The sequence below is a fragment of the Schistocerca americana genome, chromosome X (genome assembly GCF_021461395.2).
Source record: "Schistocerca americana isolate TAMUIC-IGC-003095 chromosome X, iqSchAmer2.1, whole genome shotgun sequence".
Classification (NCBI taxonomy): Eukaryota; Metazoa; Arthropoda; class Insecta; order Orthoptera; family Acrididae; genus Schistocerca; species Schistocerca americana.
In genome coordinates, this window is record NC_060130.1 from 776,535,798 (window position 1) to 776,560,662 (window position 24,865).

The 24,865-nt window shown below is 38.7% G+C and overlaps 1 protein-coding gene across 1 annotated transcript in view; it reads right to left on the reverse strand.

Moving 5' to 3' along the window:
* The window catches only part of LOC124555501 (solute carrier family 28 member 3-like), a 338,777-nt gene that overhangs the window by 74,780 nt on the left and 239,132 nt on the right, over positions 1-24,865 (reverse strand). The window contains exons 8-10 of the mRNA XM_047129428.1: positions 5,724-5,921; positions 5,378-5,539; positions 5,102-5,195 (exon numbers count right to left, since the gene is read on the reverse strand). Of these exons, the coding sequence (XP_046985384.1) occupies positions 5,102-5,195; positions 5,378-5,539; positions 5,724-5,921 (454 nt within the window). The remainder of the gene's footprint in view (positions 1-5,101; positions 5,196-5,377; positions 5,540-5,723; positions 5,922-24,865) is intronic.

The following is a 24,865-nucleotide window of genomic DNA, read 5'->3' on the forward strand; positions in this document are numbered from 1 at the left end:
CATAGGGGGCCACCTCAGCATGCAGATGCACCATCTCTGTTATGTAATTGAACCAGTCAGATGTCATTGTCTCAGCATAAAAGTGGGCTTCTCACAAGTTTTATAACAGTCTGACTTAGTGCCTTAAGATGATGATGATGATGATGATGATGATAATGATGGAGGCAGTCATTAAAAGCTGTAGATTTCATTTGAATCTGACATGGTAAGTTAACTGAGAATCTTTTATCCAACATTGGATTGACAGGAAAAAGTAATCTAGATTTTCTATGAGGATGTTCATGTAAAAAATGCTATGGAGATGCTCTGCCCATGCTACTGAAATATTAAAAGTGGCGTCTAAAGAGGTAAGTTTTCCATGATTTTGTAGCCAGTCATGTGTGGTTCATATTAACTGACATTACATCTACATCTACATCTACATCTATACTCCGCAAGCCACCTGACGGTGTGTGGCGGAGGGTACCTTGAGTACCTCTATCGGTTCTCCCTTCCATTCCAGTCTTGTATTGTTCATGGAAAGAAGGATTGTTGGTATGCCTCTGTATGGGCTCTAATCTCTCTGATTTTATCCCCATGGTCTCTTCACGAGATATACGTAGGAGGGAGCAATATACTGCTTGACTCTTCAGTGAAGGCATGTTCTCGAAACTTCAACAAAAGCCCGTACCAAGATACTGAGCGTCTCTCCTGTAGAGCCTTCCACTGGAGTTTATCTATCATCTCCGTAACACTTTTGCAATTACTAAATGATCCTGTAATGAAGCGCGCTGCTCTCTGTTGGATCTTTTCTGTCTCTTCTATAAACCCTATCTGGTACGGATCCCACACTGCTGAGCAGTATTCAAGCAGCGGGCTAACAAGCGTACTGTAACCTACTTCCTTTGTTTTCTGATTGCATTTCCTTAGGATTCTTCCAATGAATCTCAGTCTGGCATCTGCTTTACCGACGATCAACTTTGTATGATCATTCCATTTTAAATCACTCCTAATGCCTACTCCCAGATAATTTATGGAATTAACTGCTTCCAGTTGCTGACCTGCTATATTGTAGCTAAATGATAAGAGATCTTTCTTTCTATGTATTCGCAGCACGTTACACTTGTCTACATTGAGATTCAATTGCCATTCCCAGCACCATGCGTCAATTCGCTGCAGATCCTCCTGCATTTCAGTACAATTTTCCATTGTTACAGCCTCTCAATACACCACAGCATCATCCGCAAAAAGCCTCAGTGAACTTCCAACGTCATCCACAAGGTCATTTATGTATATTGTGAATAGCAAGGGTCCTACGACACTCCCCTGCGGCACACCTGAAATCACTCTTACTTCAGAAGACTTCTCTCCATTGAGAATGACATGCTGTGTTCTGTTATCTATGAACTCTTCAATCCAATCACACAATTGGTCTGATAGTCCATATGCTCTTACTTTGTTCAGTAAACAACTGTGGGGAATTGTACCAAATGCCTTACCTCTGCAATCGTGACTCATGGCATAGACAATTTGTTCTCAAGCCTACAAAGCAAACATTTTCTCTTCAGTCTCTTCCTTTTAGTCATTTACTTCTAAGTGAGGCATTTTCTGAAAACCTTCCTTTGCATCCCTGATATGCACTATCCTAGTCCATCCTTACACCATACCTTCTCCCAACCCACTACCTGTTGAGCAAGGTGGAACACATCTGATGTACCTGTCTAGCACATCCTACTCCAGTCACATCACAGGCTTATTCTATCCTACCAGAGGCAATGCCACCTGCAACAGCAGTCACTTCATATAACAGCTTTGATTTATATGCAGGCATATCCATCAATGAGCTGTCCACGTGTATGAATGGCCAGTGTCACATTGTGGTCGAGTGCAGAGTTGACTACCTGGTAGAAAAATCTGCTGCTGAACACAACATACTCAATTTCAAAAGCTGTTCTTCCCCTTAGCACCAGCTACACTGAATTACATAGACTGAAGTTGTCCTCACAACATATCCTTCAATATAGTAATCCTCATGACCTCAATCTCCACCATAGTGGGCGTCATTTACGACGGTGGCCAAGTTTAGGTTTGTTCTGTGCATCTGACATCACAAAACACAGTCAGCCAATGGACAGAGAATGATGTTGCCAGAGCTCGATTGCAGTGCAGAGCACAGATGAGTGTCTTCAGTTTTAGAAACGTTCAATCATAAATAAAGTAATTGAACAAAAGCAATGTCTTGATAGCAGACTTTCTTTTATAGTAAGTTTGGAAAAAAAACATTATTTATACCAGTTGCTTCATATTCTATTAATTAATTAAACCAAACAAGCAATAACCTTCCTAATTCAGGCGACAGCAGGGAAAGGTTTTTGTATCATTCTCACAAACCAGTTTTTTACAGTGAAGAACAGCAATAATTGTTTATTTCCTATTGTACTTTGACAAAACCTCAGTAATTCATAGTCCTACTAACAGCGTTTGTCGGTATTTTGCATGCTGTTTTCTAGTCCTCCAGGAGTTCGGTTGAGCGACGTGCTGCATTATCGTAATGGTTAAGGTGTTTGGCTGCTAAGTGCAAGGGTCAGAGTTCAAACCTTGTTCTTAATTTTTTTTTATTTAAAAACAATATTGAAGTGTCTTACATCATGAATTTTATTCGTTTGAATGTAATTTTTTGAAATTTCTAGTGCTTTGTCTCTTCATTATAATCATAATAAGTTTTTGGTTTTTCTAATTTTGTCCTCCAACATTTCTTTTCACAGCAATTAAAAACAATGAAAAGGCACACATACAATATTCATGTTATCTGTTTTGTTTGTATATCTTCTCTTCCGCAGTCTCTGTTTTACTATTCACATTGGGATATATTCTTTTGTGACAGTATTAAAACTATTATTTAGAGCAGAATTTCAGCTCGTACATTGCCGACCTACTTGATTGTCTGGTGCAATTCTTTGCTTTGCTGCTTTGGCAACATCATATTCAATGTTTCCGTCTACCTATGTTTTGGCAAGTATTTGCTGTCCATTGTGACAAACACAAATTGTTTGCGCACTGCACCTCACTGACAATATATTTTAGTTTCTATGTTTTATTACGTGCGCAATTCAGTTTGTGTACTTCGCCAACTTTGTTTTAATTAGAACATTTTAGAAAAAAGCAAAATGACTCTGGTATAAATAAAAGTCTTATTACAGTTGTGAAAGACGGAATATTTCTCAATATTACATACGACACCTATCTGGTACTTAAATTAAATGAGATATTGTTATACAGTAAATTTTATATGAAACTTAGGTACCTTCTCCACATTTCATTCTCAACATTGTGGCAACTAAAATTGACCACACGGAAAGTATATGCTATGGACTTTTACCTCTGCAAACTCTTAAAAATTTTGTGCAATAGTTTACTACACTTAATGCTGCACAATAACTGCACTGAACATTGAAACAAAATTAAGTCATTTATGGGGGGAAGGTATCAGTCAAGATGATGTGTAAAAATCAAATTTTTGGGCCAAATAGTTTTTGTGAAATGAATGATAAATGTGTCAAAGCAGTTGGAACACCATGTGTCTACACAGGCGAGCAGTGCAGTGATGACAAAATCACGCACAGCACAGAATGCGGGGAGCATGTCTCTGTAGTAGCGAAAGGGTTAATGCGGCCATGGTGGCTTTACTTCATAAACTGTGCGTAAGTTTGCGAACTATACTATAGTATGGTGCTGCTTCTCTTGGCGCGTGCGTTATTTGCAACTGGCAATGCAGCAATCTCCCGCATCTGGGCGAGCGTGCGCGAGCCACCAAGTTAAAAGAATTGAACTATAGTCCCTGATCCACCCTCATCTCTATTCAGGACTCAACTTCACTCATCCTGTACCCTCACCCTCTTTCTCACAGTATCCTCTTCCTCTGTTCTCTCCCCCTCTCCCAGTCTATTCCTCCATGTTCACTTGTGCTGTAAGATCTAACCCAGAACAGTGCCTTTGCAGCATTACTAACCTGTGCACCTACTGCCTCTCTCTTCTCCTCTCCTATCTCTCATACCTGTTCCCTCCCAGCCAGCAGCCACCCATCCTCAATGCCCCATCCCACTCCTTGCCACTTTTTTCCCCTTACCCACTTCACCCAACATAACTCTTGACACCAGTCATGCTCCAGAGCTGTAGTGTCTAGTCAGGTGGCACGCTATATCCCTATAATCTGAAACCTATCAAAGGTCTCAGTCTTGGTTATGTATCTTTCGATGAGTTGACACCTCTATTATTTGGTGAGCTGTTACCAGCAAAGACACCTTGAATCATTGAAATGTTGAATACATAACCAGAATTTTACTTAACTGATTTCAGGAGGCCTTTGGCAGTGTAGCATTCCACATTTGTATGGGGAGAATATATCACTTATTCTACATGAGTCAACAAATGAAAATTTTTCATCACAAATAAAATGTGAGGTCATGTATAATGATATCAAGGAACATCCAGCTGGCTGCCATTACTGTAATCAAGTCAGGTAGCACTGATTTTCATTTTTCAGTTAACCAAACAAAAAAAAGGCAATATGCAGAGCTCAGTCACCAAATGAGATGATGATGATAAAAATAATAATAGAGATCAGTCAGTTTCATTTTATAGTTCTTATCTCACTAACCACTTCATATACAGTAATTTATAAAGTCAGTTGTAGTAGTTGATGTATGTTCATCCTGTCTGCAGTGATTTGTCTACTCATTAAAACCATGTATTGCGGTTTGAATGTTATCAGCTCTTCATTTTCAGAAGTCAAAGTTTAAATTTTAAAAATAGAAATGGCCTAAGTTCAATTACTGAAAGCAAATACTAATGAGGTATTTTCAAGAAAATGAAAGTTCAGATATCAAAATATGAGAGGCACAAGATCAAATGAGGAAATAAGAGGTGTCCATCACCATCACAACAGCAAATGCTGCATGGAAGTATTAATGATAAACAACTAAAAATGCTATTTACTATGCCTGTTTTTCAAAATTGATGATATTAATTCATTTTAGAAATAAAGATGAATATAGATGTCATTGTATTTATGTAGAGGCAGTGTATACACACAAAGTATTAGGATTAAAGTAATTCTATATACCTGCAACTGTTGCAAATCCAGATGCCATGATAGTATGAATTTCTGATTTGGTAAGGTCTTTAATGTACGGCTTGATCAGCAGTGGAGACTCAGACTGAAAAATATGTCACATGTAAGCCATACAAGAACAATAAATTTGACTACATGTTAGACTAGAACATCTATTCTTTCAATTACTTACATCATTGTAACATAACAAACAAAATCAAATGAAGATGAGGTATTTTTCCTTTAATGGAGTAGACATACATGCTTAAAGTCAACGAAGTTACTCACCTGACCAAGAAATATGCTAGCGGCAGCATTTACGGACTCACAGACAGTTGTTCCCATACTTAATTGCAACAGCCAACCTAATTTTAGAACTATCCATTGCATTACTCCAAGATGGTAAAAAATTGATACCATGAAGCTGAAGAAATATATAACAGAAAGAACCTAAAACAAAATACGAAAAAAATTAATAATCCTTTTTCAGTAGCACCAATCTCTTTTATTGCATTAATATTATTATTATCTGAGCAGTGATAATTAATAGTGAAAAATGTAGTGTTGTTTCTCATGATTATTATATGTGAATCAGACGCCTTTATGTAAAATAATAACTAAGAAATGCATTTACCTGAAAAGCAAATACTGCTTTCTCAATAACAAGGAAGTCACCATAAACAAATATTGAACCTTCATAAGAATACTGAAGGAAGGTAGTAACTTTATCACCTATGCATTTGAAGATATTTCTTCCAACATCCCAACGCAAGGTAATCAAGCCAAATACAAATTGTAGGTATAAGCCCCACAACACTGGGTGCCAATCTATCTGAAAAACAAAATGTAGATTTAAGTGGTCCTACTGCCCTTACATATACTCATAGATTATAACAAATATGATAACTGAAATTCAAACATGTTGAGGGGTGGGTGGTGGAGCAATCAATTGGAATCAGAGGAAACTAATACTGATGGAAATGACTGGAGCATGGAATGAAGGAGGCATGTTAATACATTTCCAAACTTGACTTTATATTACAAATAGTGTACCTGGAGAAAAGTTTAGGTCTTTGCAGATGGACTATACAAGTGGAAACAAACAAAGATAAATACAGTTAAAGGAAAAAAAGTCACACTCAAATATAGACTCTAGATTGAACAGCAATAAAAAAGTGATAATTCCTTACAAGAAGAGCATCACAAGCAGCAGTTTCTGAGACAAATGCATGTTGTACTAGTGTGTATAGTCAGTATCACCAGAAATGATTGATTTGTAATCCCCTTGTCATCTTGAAAGTGAAATGTAGTATGAAGCTCGAAGTGAAGAGCTCCATGGCTTTGAGTTTTCTGCACTTTTAAATCGTCTTAGTATAAGGAGATTACCTTTCTGATGATTTCACGTCAACTGCAAGTTTCCAGCACATAGGCTCATACAAATCTCTGAAGTTGATGATTAGGTAGACGCTTTTTAGATGAACTCACATTTCCGGAATGTAGCGTAAAGTTTAAGTTGTTGTTTCAGAAACTTTGCACTGTTGTTTTTGTTTACATACAGTTGTGAATAGGTCAGATTTGTCGAGTCATATTGTCATGTTTATCTGATTATCTGTAATTTAAATGCTTTATTCTTAATAAAGTATTACATTTATCTTGAGTAAAAATTGCTTGACTTGCCATAGAATTGTTAGGTTGGGGCTTTAGTGTGACGGGTGCTGTAGTTTTTTTTTCCATGTGGGTGACTGTAGTGGCATGGGAGAAGGAAAAGTAAATGAGACTCATCAGTGGTTTTGTAGGATATGTAGTAGAGATAGGAAGATACTAGAACTGGAGGAGAAAATTGCTACCCTTCAGGCTGAGCTAGGCAAGGCCAGGGGAGATCTTGACAGGTTAAGGAGGTATAAAGGTAAAGAGAGGTGGGAAGTGATGACAGGCAACAGTAGGAACAGTGCTAGAACTTTGTCTGACAACTTCGTTGTGAATGTGGAAAATTGATTTGACCTGTTGCTTCAGTTAGAAGCTTGTGAGCCTCAAGCAGTTGCAGGTGTAGACAGGGCACAACAAACTTTCACCAGCAAATTGAAAAGTAAGAATGTAGGGATATGAGTAAAGAGAAAGAAAGTGTTGTTGTTAGGTAGTTACCACTGAAGAGGTGTTGGCCAACTTTTGCAGGATGAACTTGGATCAGAATACCAGGTCACCAATTTTTTTAAACCTAGTGCTAGTCTGGAGCTGGTGTCAGAGGATTTAGGGTCACTTTGCAAAAATTTCACTAAGGGAGACACCATGGTTACAGTGGGTGGGCCAGGTAATAGTACTGACAGAGATCCTGGGTACAGTATAGAGTGTGACCTGGCAAAGATTGCATCAGCACTGAAGCATGCAAGTGTTGAGTTTGTATCTGTTCTTGGGCACCATGACCGAACTCATTTGAACTCTTCTGTCACGAGAGTTAATTTAGAGTTGGAACTGCTGCTTATGTTGGGTGCAGGGTCACACATTGGTGTGGTTCCTGTTGATTCTCTCAATAGGTGGGATTATACTAGGCATGGCCTTCACCTCAACAGGAAAGGGAAGGGTAAACTGGCTGGGAAAATGGCAGGAGAGTTAAAGGGCGGAGGCACTACCATGAGTGATAAAATTCCAGTGGTTATGGGGTTCAGAAAAGACCTTTTTTAGGGTAGGGAGGACAGAAAGAAACCAAGTTTTAAGAGAGGTTAGGATTGAGACAAATCTTCAGTTTGAGAAAGAAACCAAAAAACATAATTCTAGCATATCACATCAGTATAAACAGCTGTTGGTTAAGAATTTCCAACAATGAGCAGAAATTTCAACTCTATCCACTTTTAATTCAGCCAATGTGAAATGTCAGCTATCTTTATTGCATCAAAATATTCAAGGACCAAGAAATAAAATTAATAAATTAATTATCTGTATAGATGAATTAGAGTCCTCAAACACAGCTGTCATAATTTGCCTCTCTGGAACACCATGCAACCACAGGTATACAACTTTTAAGTGTTACAGGATTTAGGTTAGCATCTCACTTTTGTAGGGCAGAAATGGAGAAAGGAGGAGTTGCCACATTCATCAGGAACCATCATAAATTTAAGAACACAGACATCCATACATTTTGCCTAGAACAGCACATGGAAGCATGTGCAACAGAAATAGAATGTCATAACAAATCCTTCATAATATTAAGTGTATATCGAGCACTTGCAGGTAACTTTAATCTGTTCATAAACCATCTTGAAGCTGTACTGGCCCATTTAACAACCAAAAACAAAGAAATAGTGGTTGTTGGTTACTTCAATGTAGAGTTCCTTAAAGACTCTCCCAATAAGAACTTATTTGAGTTAATAACACTATCATTCGATTTAATTCCCACTGTAAAGTCCCCAACTAGGGTAGCCAATTGCTCACAAACAGCCATTGATAATGTCTTTATAGAAAAGTCCAGTGAACAAAATTACATTACAAAACCAATGCTCAATGGTCTCTCAGACCATGACATGCAGTTCCTTCTGTTAAATGTTAATACTGAACAGGATATAAAATCTGTTAAATCTGAGCTCAAAAGGGTAATCAACAAGCCAAAAATTGATTATTTTAAGACACTCCTTAGAGACATTCACTGGAGTGATGTTTACGGTGCTCATGCCAAGAATGAAAAATTATAACACATTTGCTAATAAAGTGCTTACCTTATTTGAACACTGTTTTCCCCCAAAACTAACCAAGGTCAGAGCAAAATCTACAAAGGCACCACGAATTACTCAGGGAATAGAGGTATCTTTTAAAACAAAAGAAAACTGTATTTGTCAATCCAAAACAGTTCTGATGCTGATGCTATAGCACATTACAAGAAATACTGCAAAATATTAAAGACTGCAATATGGACATCAAAGCACATATATTACAAGAAGAAGATAGTCATATCAGATAACAAAATAAAGAGAGTATCGGATACAGTGATGGAGGAGACCGGTAGAACCAGATATGAAGAGGGCCAAACAGCATTAAGAGTAAATAAAACATTAGTGTCAGATGTGTATAGTGTTGCAGAACTTCTTAACAAACATTTTATAACTGTTACTGAAGAGATGTGGTTGTCAGGTTCTGTAGCTGCTGCCATGGGATACCTCAGACCAGACATTTCAAGTAACTTCCATAATATGAATTTGACCCTCACTATCCCAGTAGAAGTAATGTCCATCATAAAATTTTTAAAATCAAAAGCACCTACTGGGTATGATGAAATATCAACAAAGTTAATTAAAGAATGTGATTCTGAGTTAAGTAACATATAAGCTATCTGTGTAACCAGCCATTTATCAGTGGAATATTTCCTGAATAGTTCAAATATGCTGAAGTTAAGCCACTGTTTAAGAAGGGAGATAAAGAAATAGTGTCAAATTTCTGTCCAATTTCACTTTTGCCAGCATTCTCAAAAATTTTAGAAAAGGTAATGTACAATTGGTTTTATAGCACCTTATCACAAATAACATACTGTCAAAGTCACAGTTCACATTTCTAACGAGTGCTGATATTGAGAAGGCTATCTACACTTACAGTGAAAATGTACTTAATTCATTAGACAAAAAATTGCAGGCAACTGGAATATTTTGTGGTCTGTCAAAGCTGTTTGACTAGGTGTAAATCACAATATCCTTTTAAGTAAATTCGAATGTTATGGTGTAACAGGAAATGCTGCAAAATGGTTCAAATCTTATATCTGTGGCAGGAAACAAAGGGTGTTATTAGGAAAGAGCCATGTATTACACTATCAGGCATCACCCAGCTGGGAACTAACTACATGTGAGGTCCCACATGGTTCCATCTTAGGGCCCTTACTTTTTCTTATTTATATCAATGACCTTTCATCAGTAACATAACCAGATGCCAAATTTGTTTTGTTTGAAGAAGATAGAAACATTTCAATAAATAGCAAAGCAAGAGTAGTTTTAGAAAGATCAGCTTATAAAATATTTGTGGACATTGATCACTCGTTCCTAACCAATTCTTTGTCACTAAACTTTCAAAAAAACACTATATGCAGTTCAGAGCTTGTAAGGGGTGTCCCACGAGTATATGCCTAACATATGATGACAAGCAGACAGAAGAAGCAGACAGTGTTAAATTCTAGGGATTTCAGCTCGATAATAAATTCAACTGGAAGGAGCCCACCACAGAACTGCTGAAGAATCTAAACAAATCTCTATTTGCAATGCAAATTGTGTCAGACATAGGGGATATAAAAATGAAAAAGCTGGCATATTATGCTTATTTTCACTCCATAATGTCATATGGGATTATTTTTTGGGGTAATTCACCAAGCCAAGCTAAAGTTTTCCGGGCAAGAAAACGTGCAGTAAGAGCTATATGTGGTGTGAACTCAAGAACATCCTGCAGAGGCCTGTTAGGGAACTAGGGATACTAACTACTGCTTCCCAATATATTTATTCCTCGATGAAATTTGTCATTAAAAATATATCATTTTTTCAAACCAATAGTTCAGTTCATGGAATCAATAGTAGAAATAAGAATAATCTTCACAAGGATTTAAAGTCACTTACTCTTATACAAAAAGGTGTGCATCATTCAGGAACACACACTTTCAGTAACTTGCCAGCAGCCATAAAAAGCTTAACAACCAACGAAGTTCAGTTTAAGAGAAGCCTAAAGGATTTATTGGTGGCCAACTAGTACTCCATTAATGAATTAATCTGTAGAACCAACAGGTTTTTTTTTTTTTTTTTTTTTTTTAATAAAAAGTACAGTCAAACTTCTGCACCATTTCAATACACTAATGTGTTCATTGTAAATAAAAAATATATTATAAAAAACTTTTTTTAGACTCTAAATTCAGTGCATTATTGCAATCTTAGTAAACAAGTGTTGTAAAATGATCCTTTCATGTAGTGTTGATTAAAAAAAAAATCATTCCACGTGGGACCTGTGGAAGGTACATTAGCTTATTTGTTTTAGTTGTAAATATTTGTCATGTATTATTGTTTTTCTGATATGCTCTAGGCCTACATCCTGGAGGACCTCCTCACTACGGATCAATTGGAATGAAAGTAAATCTAATCTAATCTTTGTAACAATGCAGGCTAGTTCAAATCAGCAGTAGTACTTTTCTTATACGAGATATGTTGACACACAAGATGAAACTAGTCTTCATTATGTTCTTCATGAATATTTTACTTTAAACAGGAGCTATATTATCTCCCAATGAGTAATTTGCTTTGCTCAGTCAACAATGATGTTATTCCTGTAAGCTGACAAGTATTTATCATTAAGCATAAACTATGAAATATTTGTAGTTGGCCATTTCCTCCTATTCAGTGGCCTATAAACTACTATTGTACCCTCTATTACATTGGTTCTGTGTTATGAGTAACAGGACAGCATAACACTAACATCATTCACATCGGAGATCCCTATTCACTGCCTGAGAAATTTTAAAAAATGCTAGTGTTTATGTCAATGTTTCTTAAATTTCATTTCTGACAATTTTACTTGTATTAAGGGGGTGTCCCAGGAGGAGTGGCCAATATTCAGATGTATCACATGAACAATCATTTCAAGCAAAAAGCTTCTTATAGACACATTTCCTATTCTGAATGATTTCCAAGACAGAACACATTTAATGTACATTGTTATTTACTTTTTTGTGTTATTCAATACACTGTCAGATAACGAATGTACAACAGTTATTAATATGTGTTTTATAAAGTATCTATTGAAAAATATGTACATTTAACAGATGCGCCTATAAGCATTATTGTACACATCATATTACAGCTATTGTACAGTTCGCAATGAATGTTCAAATATCCCACCGCCAATATCAGCACATACTTGCACTCTTGTGGAAACATGTGTTGTTACTTTTCTGAATGTCTCTGCATGTCCCCTAATGAAAGCAGCAGAATCCATGGTTTGACCAATGATTCAAATGGTTCAAATGGCTCTGAGTACTATGGGACTTATCAACTGAGGTCATCAGTCCCCTATAACTTAGAACTACTTAAACCTAACTAACCTAAGGACATCACACACATCCATGCCCGAGGCAGGATTCGAACCTGCAACCGTAGCAGTCACACGATTCCAGACTGAAGTGCCTAGAACCGCACGGCCACCGCGGCCGGCTTTGGCCAAAGAGTTCATCCCTTTGTGCACCTTAACCTTCATCCAAATCCATAAACAAAAATCTAATGGTGTAAGGTCTGGTGATCTTGATTGCCAGTAAGGTGACCAACCCAGCAATTGGAGTAAGTGCATTGAGATGTGCCCTGACATATCTGGTAAAATGCAGAGGGGTTCAATCATCCTGGAAGAACACTGCAGTCCATGTGGACAAAGGAATGTCCTCAAGGTGTTCACCAAAAGAAAAGAAAAATTACAATAAAACACCAAAGAAGGTGGGTGGGAAAGACACATATGTCCATATGACTACCCCAAAAATAAATGTACATTAAATGTGTTTTATCTCAGGGGTCACTGCAATAGAGCATATATCCATCTGGGGTTTCTTGCTTCGAACGAGCATTCCTCTCATATCTCTGAATATGTCCAGTCCATCTGGGACACACTGCATGAAAAGGAAAGATGCTGAATACCACAGACAGTATGAAATATAAAAACCATATTTTACAGATATTTAAGTACTGAAATTGCTTAATCTCTTCTATTAAACTGCTCTGCATGGTTTATTAGTACTCCCAAAAATAAATCACATCTGGTCTCACCATGGATTTTTGAGTCTACATTTTAACCCAGCATTCCCTTATCAATTATGTGGAAATTCATTGGAAGCAACACCTTTTGGATTCCATGTTAAACTGTAGGTGCCCTTTTCATGGATGGATAGCTGGAGTATGTCAGGGACACGCAACTGCTGAAGTGGTATTCAAGTGAAAGATTTGCAACAGGCTATTAAGCCACACGAAATTATTTATTAGAAGTTAGAGAGTGAACATTGGAGTAGTGCATCTAATAATATACATATTAGAACTGAATACTTTCCTGAAAAACTGAAAGCACTCAGCATTGTATTTGCAAAGTGTTGGCTGAAAACTGCTGCGAGAAAATACCTATGGTAACAGATATGTTACAATTTAACCAGTGTCAGAAGAAACCTAACCAAATGGATCAAGAGTAAATCCACATAGCCTTAATTGTCATTGTAAATGTAAGTGTGAAAATCCCTAGTGTCAACAGTCACATAAAATCTCCCAACTTGAGATGTTGTGATTAGATTATATCCCCATGTAAAGTTCAGACTGCAAGCACTAAGGATCCTCCATTAGCTGAAGTGTCAAGAACAGCTCATAGTTTTGAATTCACACAGCCCTCAATGAACATCTCACATGTAAACAAGTGTCCACATCATGGAGACCTCAAAGACAGGACAAAGCTATCAATCTTAACATATCATAAATATAATGTGTCCAATGTTGTCATTGAGCACACCAATGCTGGTACACCTATCTCTGTTGCCACATCAAGAGAAGTTGCAACAAGGGTCACGATGCAGAGAGTCTATTATCCAGACATTGTTGTAATGTCTGTGCCTTATACTTTTCATGCTGCAAACAAGCCCATTTCCTGAGCCAAGGTACATGACATGGATGAGTGAACACTATGTAACCCTCTCTGACAGTAGTTAGACAGGGTCATTGGAATTCTGCATGGTACTGAGTATAATCATCCTGAACCCATCCACATATTTCATACTTACATGACAGTAAATGAGATCCTGAGCAAATGTGACCAACAATATCATGCAGTGATGAACAACAGTCCTTATAGGCAATGATCTTGTTACAATTAAATTCTGAAATATGCAGATAGACATTTCTCCTTTCTACACAAGCATACCATGATCTTCTAATAAATAACATTCAAATGCAATTACCAACTGATAAATCTGCTGCTTAATATTTCTTTATATACAGGATGTAGATGGTATTACTCCTATCTGCTCATATAGTGAAACGTGTGGTGCTAGCTTGTGAGACAGGAAGGTTTGCCAGATCTGGATTGGATACTCGTGGTGGATTAATGGCTGTGGTTGGTCCACTGGCCAGCCAGAGTGTGGTTTTTGGGTGGTTTCCCACACACCTTTAGGCAAGTGTTGGGCTGTTTCCCACATTCCACCTCAGAAAATACAATACACAAATACTTAAAATACAATCTCACTCAGTGCTAAGTTTATGCAGTTCACACTCTGATGGCACACAAGACTTTCCTCCAACTAAGTAATTGACAATTATAGCAACAGGAAGGGAATTTAGCTGTAAAGTTAAACAACATAAATTTGTCAAAACTTCAGTTCAGCAGAGCCCATATTAGATGGATTAAATGCCAATGAAAAGAAAAAGAAAGATGGCATTACCCCTGCATACTTTGTGTTTTTGTGCTGAAATACACCATCTGTGTGGATGTAAATCTTTATAAATGCAGTTTCTCTGTGACAAGTAGAATGGCCATCAGAGTGCAGTACTCTTGATCATGTTTAGTGTTGTTACAGGCCTGGTAGTATATATAAGGGGCATAAACAGTGGAAGATGATGAGTAATCAGCGTGAAGGACATTTAGGTACCACAGACCCATTTCAGACAGCATTGTCAGCACCTGACAGAGTTTGAAAGGCGGCTCACTATGGGTCACCATTTAGCTGGCTGGTAGAAACATGCAAATCCAGATGTATGGGGCATTCGGATGTGACAGTTATCAAATTTTGCACTGCATGGGAATACGAGGGCAAGATCATCAAAGTTCTGGTTGACAATGTGTTACTACCATGAGGGACAATCACTGAACTATGCATCGAGCACAATGTAACCCCTCCACATCTATGCCTGTTATGTGAGAACACGTAATGGATTCCGTGCAACATTCTATGTCATCCCACACCATTGGTCAGAGACTAGCAGCAACTGGACTAGGGAATCATCATCCCATATATAGGCTTCCATTAACACCAAAACACAAACAGCTGTGTTTGGAGTGGTGTCATGACTGGGAGGCATTGATTACTGATGAATGGCATCACATAGGGTACAGCAATGAATCACAGTTCTGTGCTTCCCAAGATGACCACCATTGGTGAGTAGGGAAGTGATCTGTGGAATGTTTTCATTCTTCCAGCATTTTGGAGAAACACAGTAATGTTAGTCCTAGTGTCATGGTGTGGGAGCCATCATGTGTGACTTTAGCTTATGGGTGGCAATGATTGAGGGAACTCTAATGGCACATGAATATGTCATGGATGTCCTGCATCCTCATGTGTTACATCTTGTGCAACACTTTGTGGTGGTGTTTTTCAATAGGACAACGCTCATCCACACTTGGCACATGCATCTACAAAATTTCTGCATAATGCTGAGGACTCCAGTGGCTGGCAAGATTCCCAGGTCTGTCACCTGTAGACATGTGTGAGACCAGCTCAAATGTGAACTCTGTCCTGCTGCCTGTATCCAAAATATCAAGAACAAGTTACAACTGTCAGTGCCAGCTTGCATGCAGGCCAGAGAGGATACAATGTTTTACTAATAAAGAGGATGAGACTGCCAAATTCTTTGTAAATTTGACTCAATTTTGTAATCACTGAAATAAACTGTGAAGCTTCATTTCATTTCCTCCTACACATCTGGAATCTTTGCTTTTCCCTCTCAGGCAAAATATTAAACATTTTCATATCCACCCGTGGTCTAGGGGTAGCGTCTTTGATTCATAATCAAAACGTCTTCGGTCCTGGGTTCGATCCCCGCCACTGCCTAAAATTTGATAAATAATCAGCATTGGCGGCCGAAGACTTCCGGCATAAGAAGTCAGCCTCATTCTGCCAACGGCCTTGTCAAAGAGGGCGGAGGAGCGGATAGAGGTTCAGGGCACTCTCTTGTCCTAGGGGTGGGAAATTGCCCCTAAAGGCGGAAGAATCAGCAATGATCAATGGCATGAGGATGCAGAAGGCAATGGAAACCACTGCATTAAAGACACGTAATGTGTATCCACAGGACATGTGGCCTATAATTGAAGAAGTGTCATGATGATCTCTCCATTGGCAAAAGGTTCCGGAATAGTCCCCCATTCGGATCTCCGGGAGGGGACTGCCAAGGGGGAGGTTATCATGAGAAAAAGATTGAATAATCTAGGAAAGGATAACGTTCTATGAGTCAGGGCGTGGAATGTCAGAAGCTTGAACGTGGTACGGAAACTAGAAAATCTGAAAAGGGAAATGCAAAGGCCCAATCTAGATATAGAAGGGATCAGTGAAGTGAAGTGGAAGGAAGACAAGGATTTCTGGTCAGATGAGTATCGGGTAATATCAACAGCAGCAGAAAATGGTATAACAGGTGTAGGATTTGTTATGAATAGGAAGGTAGGGCAGAGGGTGTGTTACTGTGAACAGTTCAGTGACAGGGTTGTTCTAATCAGAATCAACAGCAGACCAACACTGACAACGATAGTTCAGGTATACATGCCGATGTCGCAAGCTGAAGATGAACAGATAGAGAAAGTGTATGAGGATAATGCAGTATGTAAAGGGGGACGAAAATCTAATAGTCATGGGTGACTGGAATGCATTTGTAGGGGAAGGAGTAGAAGAAAAGGTTATAGGAGTATATGGGCTTGGGACAAGGAATGAAAGAGGAGAAAGACTAATTGAGTTCTGTAACAAGTTTCAGCTAGTAATAGTGAATACCCTGTTCAAGAATCACAAGAGGAGGAGGTATACTTGGAAAAGGCCGGGAAATACGGGAAGATTTCAATTAGATTACATCATGGTCAGACAGAGATTCCGAAATCAGATACTGGATTGTAAGGCATACCCAGGAGCAGATATAGACTCAGACCACAATATAGTAGTGATGAAGAGTAGGCTGAAGTTCAAGACATTAGTCAGGAAGAATCAATATGCAAAGAAGTGGGATACGGAAGTACTAAGGAATGACGAGATACGTTTGAAGGTCTCTAACGCTATAGATACAGCAATAAGGAATAGCGCAGTAGGCAGTACAGTTGAGGAGGAATAGACATCTCTAAAAAGGGCCATCACAAAAGTTGGGAAGGAAAACACAGGTACAAAGAAGGTAGCTGTGAAGAAACCATGGGTAACAGAAGAAATACTTCAGTTGATTGATGAAAGGAGGAAGTACAAACATGTTCCGGGAAAATCAGGAATAGAGAAATACAAGTCGCTGAGGAATGAAATAAATAGGAAGTGCAGGGAAGCTAAGATGAAATGGCTGCAGGAAAAAAATGTGAAGACATCAAAAAAGATATGATTGTCGGAAGGACAGACTCAGCATACAGGAAAGTCTAAACAACCTTTGGTGACATTAAAAGCAACAGTGGTAACATTAAGAGTGCAATGGGAATTCCACTGTTAAATGCAGAGGAGAGAGCAGATAGGTGGAAAGAAAACATTGAAAGTCTCTATGAGGGTGAAGATTTGTCTGATGTGATAGAAGAAGAAACAGGAGTCGATTTAGAAGAGATAGGGGATCTGGTATTAGAATCGGAATTTAAAAGAGCTTTGGAGGACTTACAGTCAAATAAGGCAGAAGGGATAGATAACATTCCATCAGAATTTCTAAAATCATTGGGGGAAGTGGCAACAAAATGACTATTCACATTGGTATGTAGAATACATGAGTCTGGCGATATACCATCTGACTTTCGGAAAAGCATCATCCACACAATTCCGAAGACGGCAAGAGCTGACAAGTGCGAGAATTATCGCACAATCAGCTTAACAGCTCATGCATCCAAGCTGCTTACAAGAATAATATACAGAAGAATGGAAAAGAAAATTGAGAATGAACTAGGTGACGATCAGTTTGGCTTTAGGAAAAGTAAAGGGACGAGAGAGGCAATTCTGATGTTAAGGCTAATAATGGAAGCAAGGCTAAAGAAAAATCAAGACACTTTCATAGGATTTGTCAACCTGAAAAAAGCATTCGACAATATAAAATGGTGCAAGCTGTTCGAGATTCTGAAAAAAGTAGGGGTAAGCTATAGGGAGAGACGGGTCATATACAATATGTACAACAACCAAGAGGGAACAATAAGAGTGGACGATCAAGAACGAAGTGCTCGTATTAAGAAGGCTGTAGCCTTTCGCCCCTACTCTTCAATCTGTACATCGAGGAAGCAATGATGGAAATAAAAGAAAGGTTCAGGAGTGGAATTAAAATACAAGGTGAAAGGATATCAATGATACGATTCGCTGATGACATTGCTATCCTGAGTGAAAGTGAAGAAGAATTAAATGATCTGCTGAACGGAATGAACAGTCTAATGAGTACACAGTATGGTTTGAGAGTAAATCGGAGAAAGACGAAGGTAATGAGAAGTAGTAGAAAGGAGAACAGTGAGAAACTTAACATCAGTATTGATGGTCACGAAGTCAATGAAGTTAAGGAATTCTGCTACCTAGGCAGTAAAATAATCAATGACGGACGGAGCAAGGAGGACATCAAAAGCAGACTCGCTATGGCAAAAAAGGCATTTCTGGCCAAGAGAAGTCTACTAATATCAAACACCAGCCTTAATTTGAGGAAGAAATTTCTGAGGATGTATGTCTGGAGTACAGCATTGTATGGTAGTGAAACATGGATTGTGGGAAAACCGGAACAGAAGAGAATCGAAGCATTTGAGATGTGTTGCTATAGACGAATGTTGAAAATTAGGTGGACTGATAAGGTAAGGAATGAGGAGGTTCTACACAGAATTGGAGAGGAGAGGAATATGTGGAAAACATTGATAAGGAGAAGGGACAGGATGATAGGCCATCCGCTAAGACATGAGGGAATGACTTCCATGGTACTAGAGGGAGCTGCAGAGGGCAAAAACTGTAGAGGATGACAGAGATTGGAATACGTCAAGCAAATAATTGAGGACGTAGGTTGCAAGTGCTACTCTGAGATGAAGAGGTTAGCACAGGAAAGGAATTCGTGGTGGGCCGCATCAAACCAGTCAGTAGACTGATGACAAAAAAAAAAAAAAAAAAATCCAAGCATGTAATATACTTCATGCCAATTTCATGTTTGTTGCATGCTGACTTCATGGTGCTGCTGTTTTAATGGCCAGCAGTGTAAAAAGTTGTAAAACTTAGGTAATATGATGCATTTCCTTTTACCATTATTATTATTATTATTATTACTGTTCTAATCAGCCACTTAGGAACCACAATAAGCCTTCCTTGGCATTCTCACATTTCTCCATCTTCCTCTTGAACCAGATTCTTTCCCTCAACACACTGTGGTTTACGTGGTCTTAATCTGTCCAGTTCACACCATTTGCCCTCTTGATGGGTGGAAAAAGTCATTATAGTGTTCTTAGGAAGTGTCACTTATATGTGTCTTCTGGTTGTACACTCATTTCTTACAAAATTAACACCAAGAATTCAAAAAATGCACTGCAGTAAACATTATTAGAACTACACTCCTGGAAATGGAAAAAAGAACACATTGACACCGGTGTGTCAGACCCACCATACTTGCTCCGGACACTGCGAGAGGGCTGTACAAGCAATGATCACACGCACGGCACAGCGGACACACCAGGAACCGCGGTGTTGGCCGTCGAATGGCGCTAGCTGCGCAGCATTTGTGCACCGCCACCGTCAGTGTCAGCCAGTTTGCCGTGGCATACGGAGCTCCATCGCAGTCTTTAACACTGGTAGCATGCCGCGACAGCGTGGACGTGAACCGTATGTGCAGTTGACGGACTTTGAGCGAGGGCGTATAGTGGGCATGCGGGAGGCCGGGTGGACGTACCGCCGAATTGCTCAACACGTGGAGCGTGAAGTCTCCACAGTACATCGATGTTGTCGCCAGTGGTCGGCGGAAGGTGCACGTGCCCGTCGACCTGGGACCGGACCGCAGTGACGCACGGATCCACGCCAAGACCGTAGGATCCTACGCAGTGCCGTAGGGGACCGCACCGCCACTTCCCAGCAAATTAGGGACACTGTTGCTCCTGGGGTATCGGCGAGGACCATTCGCAACCGTCTCCAAGAAGCTGGGCTACGGTCCCGCACACCGTTAGGCCGTCTTCCGCTCACGCCCCAACATTGTGCAGCCCGCCTCCAGTGGTGTCGCGACAGGCGTGAATGGAGGGACGAATGGAGACGTGTCGTCTTCAGCGATGAGAGTCGCTTCTGCCTTGGTGCCAATGATGGTCGTATGCGTGTTTGGTGCCGTGCAGGTGAGCGCCACAATCAGGACTGCATACGACCGAGGCACACAGGGCCAACACCCGGCATCATGGTGTGGGGAGCGATCTCCTACACTGGCCGTACACCACTGGTGATCGTCGAGGGGACACTGAATAGTGCACGGTACATCCAAACCGTCATCGAACCCATCGTTCTACCATTCCTAGACCGGCAAGGGAACTTGCTGTTCCAACAGGACAATGCACGTCCGCATGTATCCCGTGCCACCCAACGTGCTCTAGAAGGTGTAAGTCAACTACCCTGGCCAGCAAGATCTCCGGATCTGTCCCCCATTGAGCATGTTTGGGACTGGATGAAGCGTCGTCTCACGCAGTCTGCACGTCCAGCACGAACGCTGGTCCAACTGAGGTGCCAGGTGGAAATGGCATGGCAAGCCGTTCCACAGGACTACATCCAGCATCTCTACGATCGTCTCCATGGGAGAATAGCAGCCTGCATTGCTGCGAAAGGTGGATATACACTGTACTAGTGCCGACATTGTGCATGCTCTGTTGCCTGTGTTTATGTGCCTGTGGTTCTGTCAGTGTGATCATGTGATGTATCTGACCCCAGGAATGTGTCAATAAAGTTTCCCCTTCCTGGGACAATGAATTCACGGTGTTCTTATTTCAATTTCCAGGAGTGTATTTTAAAATCTTTCTTATCATTCATCTAGCAAGGAACTGCTGTTTTCGGTTTTGTATCAGAGATGTTACATATTCTCTTAGTCCACTGCTAGCTGTCCATCTGTTTTATATGACCATATAAGCAAACTCTGAATTTATACATTCTATCTGTGATGCTTTCTATTCTTGAGTGTGTCTTTATAGATCTCATTTTTGTTATCTAAATCAAATATTTTTTGTAAAATCTGTCTCACTTTTCATTCTAATTTATCAAGTAAACATATTTTGGGCAAAGCAAGACATCTGGACTCATACAGAGGTATTGACTTGATGAATGTGTTACTATGGTGAATTTTTGCCTTTATTGATGTGTGTTTCTTTTTCTTGGATGATCTGGGATGCAATCCACTTTCATGTCTCATGGTGTTAAGGTATCTCTATCAACATCATTATAACTGGGTTCTTTCACACAGATACTGAAATTTAATGACATAATTGAATGACTCATATATTTTTGAAGCTTGACATTACTTCTCTCTTTTCAGAGGATAAGTGTAATCCTGTTTATTCAACTACTTTCTTCAGAACACTAATGTGCTCTGTTGCAGCTTCAAAACTATCTGTAATCACAGTCATGTAAATGCTAGGAAGTCTATTTCTGATCAGTCCTCAATGGTATGAACAAGTCCCTTATTTACAATGTATTATGCCATTCCTGTATAGCTCTCCAGGATGCAGTTTCAACAAGTGTGGTGACAATTTAACTGTTGCATTAATCTCAAAGAGTTCAGAGAATCATCCTTGTAATTTAACTTTTGACTTCATTTTCGTCTATGTCCATTTTAGTGCTCAAAATGGTCTTATGCTGGATATGTACCATTTCTTCTGAAGTATTTTTGTAGTGTGCAATTACTGTGAATTCTTTACTAGATGCCTTATTATTCTTTAGTCTTAATATTTTGCTTGACCTCATTGTAATTTGGGGCACATGTCAGTAGGTTTTATTCCATGGGTTTGTTGCTTATGGTAGGGTTTAATGATTTTTTACAGTTTAATCTTCAAAGTATTTTGCTAGTATTTCACAGGTTTGTATATTTGAGACTGCTAGAGTTGTGTCTTTCCCTTGGAAGCAAATGGGAGCAGCTTATGTCATTGAATCTACATTCTGAAATTTCTTTAGTTTTCACAGGGCTAACTTTTCCCTTTCACACTTGCATTTATCACTTCAAATTAACAAATTAACTTTGCTGTTTGTGCTAATTGGGTTTTATATTTTTCCAGCCTTCCAATGAATATGGTTTCCACATAATAGTGTTTAAATTATCCTTCACAGCTTATTCACTATCAAGATTCCACCATTTTTTCAGCTTTTGTAATTTATTTTATTGTGCTGATAAAGTCCATTTTCACCGGTTGAATTAATTGTTTGAATTCAGTCTCTTTGTCTCTAACTATTTTTGTATCAAAGTGACACATGATTGGCTTGTTCATTTTTCTGTTAGAAGGAATAGATCTGAACTTAACAACTGACATGTGATGGTATGAGTCAGATTTCATTTACTTTTTGGACTCGGCATCCACTCTTCCATGTATTGTGACATAATTTATTTGAAACACTCAGAGACTTGTGTTTGGGGATCACAGCATATTTTTTTCTATGCAGGAAGTGGAACTGCGTCAACATTAGATGGAGACTATGTTTCCTACATAACTAAGGGAGACATTTTAAATTGTTAGATTTTTGTGTGCAATGCAATATCCAACAACCTTCTTTTATTTCTGGTCTTGACCAGCATCTGGATTGAAGTCAACCATTAGAATCATGACATGGTGCTTGAGATATTCTGGAAATATAGGTGCTACAAAATTTACCTGTATTCGCAAAGTCTTTGTGGTTTTGGCTGTTATTTAGTGCATACCACTGGTTAACATATGTATATATTTTATTTGCACAGCACATGGATGGAAAGAAAATCCTACCATTTACAGGTTCAAAATTTGAAAGATATATATGAAGCCTTTTGCTAATTGCACATGCTATACCAGAAACGGGAGTTTTGCATTCCTATCATCCATGCTTTGTACTTGAAGATATGACAACTGTCTGATTCGAAAGTTTCTTCATGTTTGAAATAGATTTCTTTCAAAAATATTAGAGAAATATTATTTTCATGAAGAGCTCTGCTCAGTTGTCCCACTTTCCAGTTTGTATGAAAGAATTTATGTTGCAAGATTTGTGTCTGATTTGTATTTCCAAGGCACTTCAATTCATCTATAGCAAGATGTTACACACAATCTAGAATCCAAATGGGATGCTTTTGTCACATGTCAGAAATGATGGACTCCTTTGAAAAGTTTTTGAAAAGTTACCACTTGTGGTAATGTTTTGTTTCTGTTTTGTAATCATGCTTATAGAATTTAAGTTTTTGTTGAGTAATTACTAATCTAGTCAATTTTACATGTCTCTACCATATGCCAAAGCCTCCGACAAATGCTCACCTGAAACATCAAACCAGTAATATTGCATGGCCAGTACAGTTACCAGCTTTTGTCTACAGAGTGCCATAGCCAATATGATCACTTCTAAAACTCTGTTGTTGGCTTTTAGACTAGCCAATTATGTTCCAAATACCAATAAATAGTAATATGCTATGTAGGACCAATCAACAGAGTGCTAAAAAAACAAACTTCACTTACTGTAGTCACATTTCACTTATTGCATTGGCTCAGAATGCTCAGTCAGCTATTTATCTGCTTGATCTTAAAATTTAGGTGACTAAATGCCCAACTTTGTAATTAACTATGCATTAAAACAGTTATTTGCATTTCCATTAATGTGGTAGAGTAGTATGTGGAACATGTTCTTGATCAGTCATTCACATGAATAATCATAGCTTAAATGTCTCTGCATTCCACACTTGACTGTCATCCCATTATATCCTGCAATCAATAGTAATGTGAACCATTTTTACCTGCTACTAACTATGTTGCTTCCAGTATCAATCTGATCAGACAAATCTGTATGACAGTGTGGCAACAGGATTGACTCTCTCTCCACAGGTGAGTAACTGTCTACTCAATTGCCATGAATCTACTGCTTACACAAATAACTATGCACTCTCTGCACCAATATAATTAAGTACATGTTCAACTAGTACATCTGTACATCATACTATTTCTTTCCAGCAGCCTTTTGGTCATTATTATTATGCAGGCTGCTCAATGGAAGCATACACCCCCGTGAATCATATCATCTCTGCTATGGGAGACCATCAAATTAAATTTCTACCCATTTCAATACTGTTGCTTATATTTTCAACCTGTCAACAAATCATTCAGGATCAGAAACAAATAAGTCTTCGATCATTCTTCATTCGCGCTTTAACCCATTTGTCTTGATCAATTCACTTTTTTACCTTCCTTCTGTAGACTGTCTTGCATTCATCCACTAATTCATATGCCCACCATCTGTGTGGTTACATGCTACAACAACTGGCAGTCATGAAGCTCATAAATCCAGTATTTAAAATATTCTAAATGCTTGACAGAATGATAGCAAAAAGAAAATCTTACATTAAATGTAGTGACTCTGTAAATAAATGAAAACCAGAGCAAATATAGAACCACCAGTTTCTTGTAGATTAATTGTTGTTTTCACTGTTCATGTCACAATCTACACTCACCAACATTGCTATTCTGGTCTAAGGCAGCATTTTATTCCCAAAAATGCTTTTTAAGACTTTGTGATAAATTTTGTGTCTGCTCATCATCACCATCATCTACACACTCATTTTGTGCATGCTTCTCAGAATATACAATCCCAGTCAAGACATTCACATCATTTTGTCTGATTGTTATGCTCCCACTGATAACTTTTCGATCCAACTGACCATCACTTTCATTGCAGTA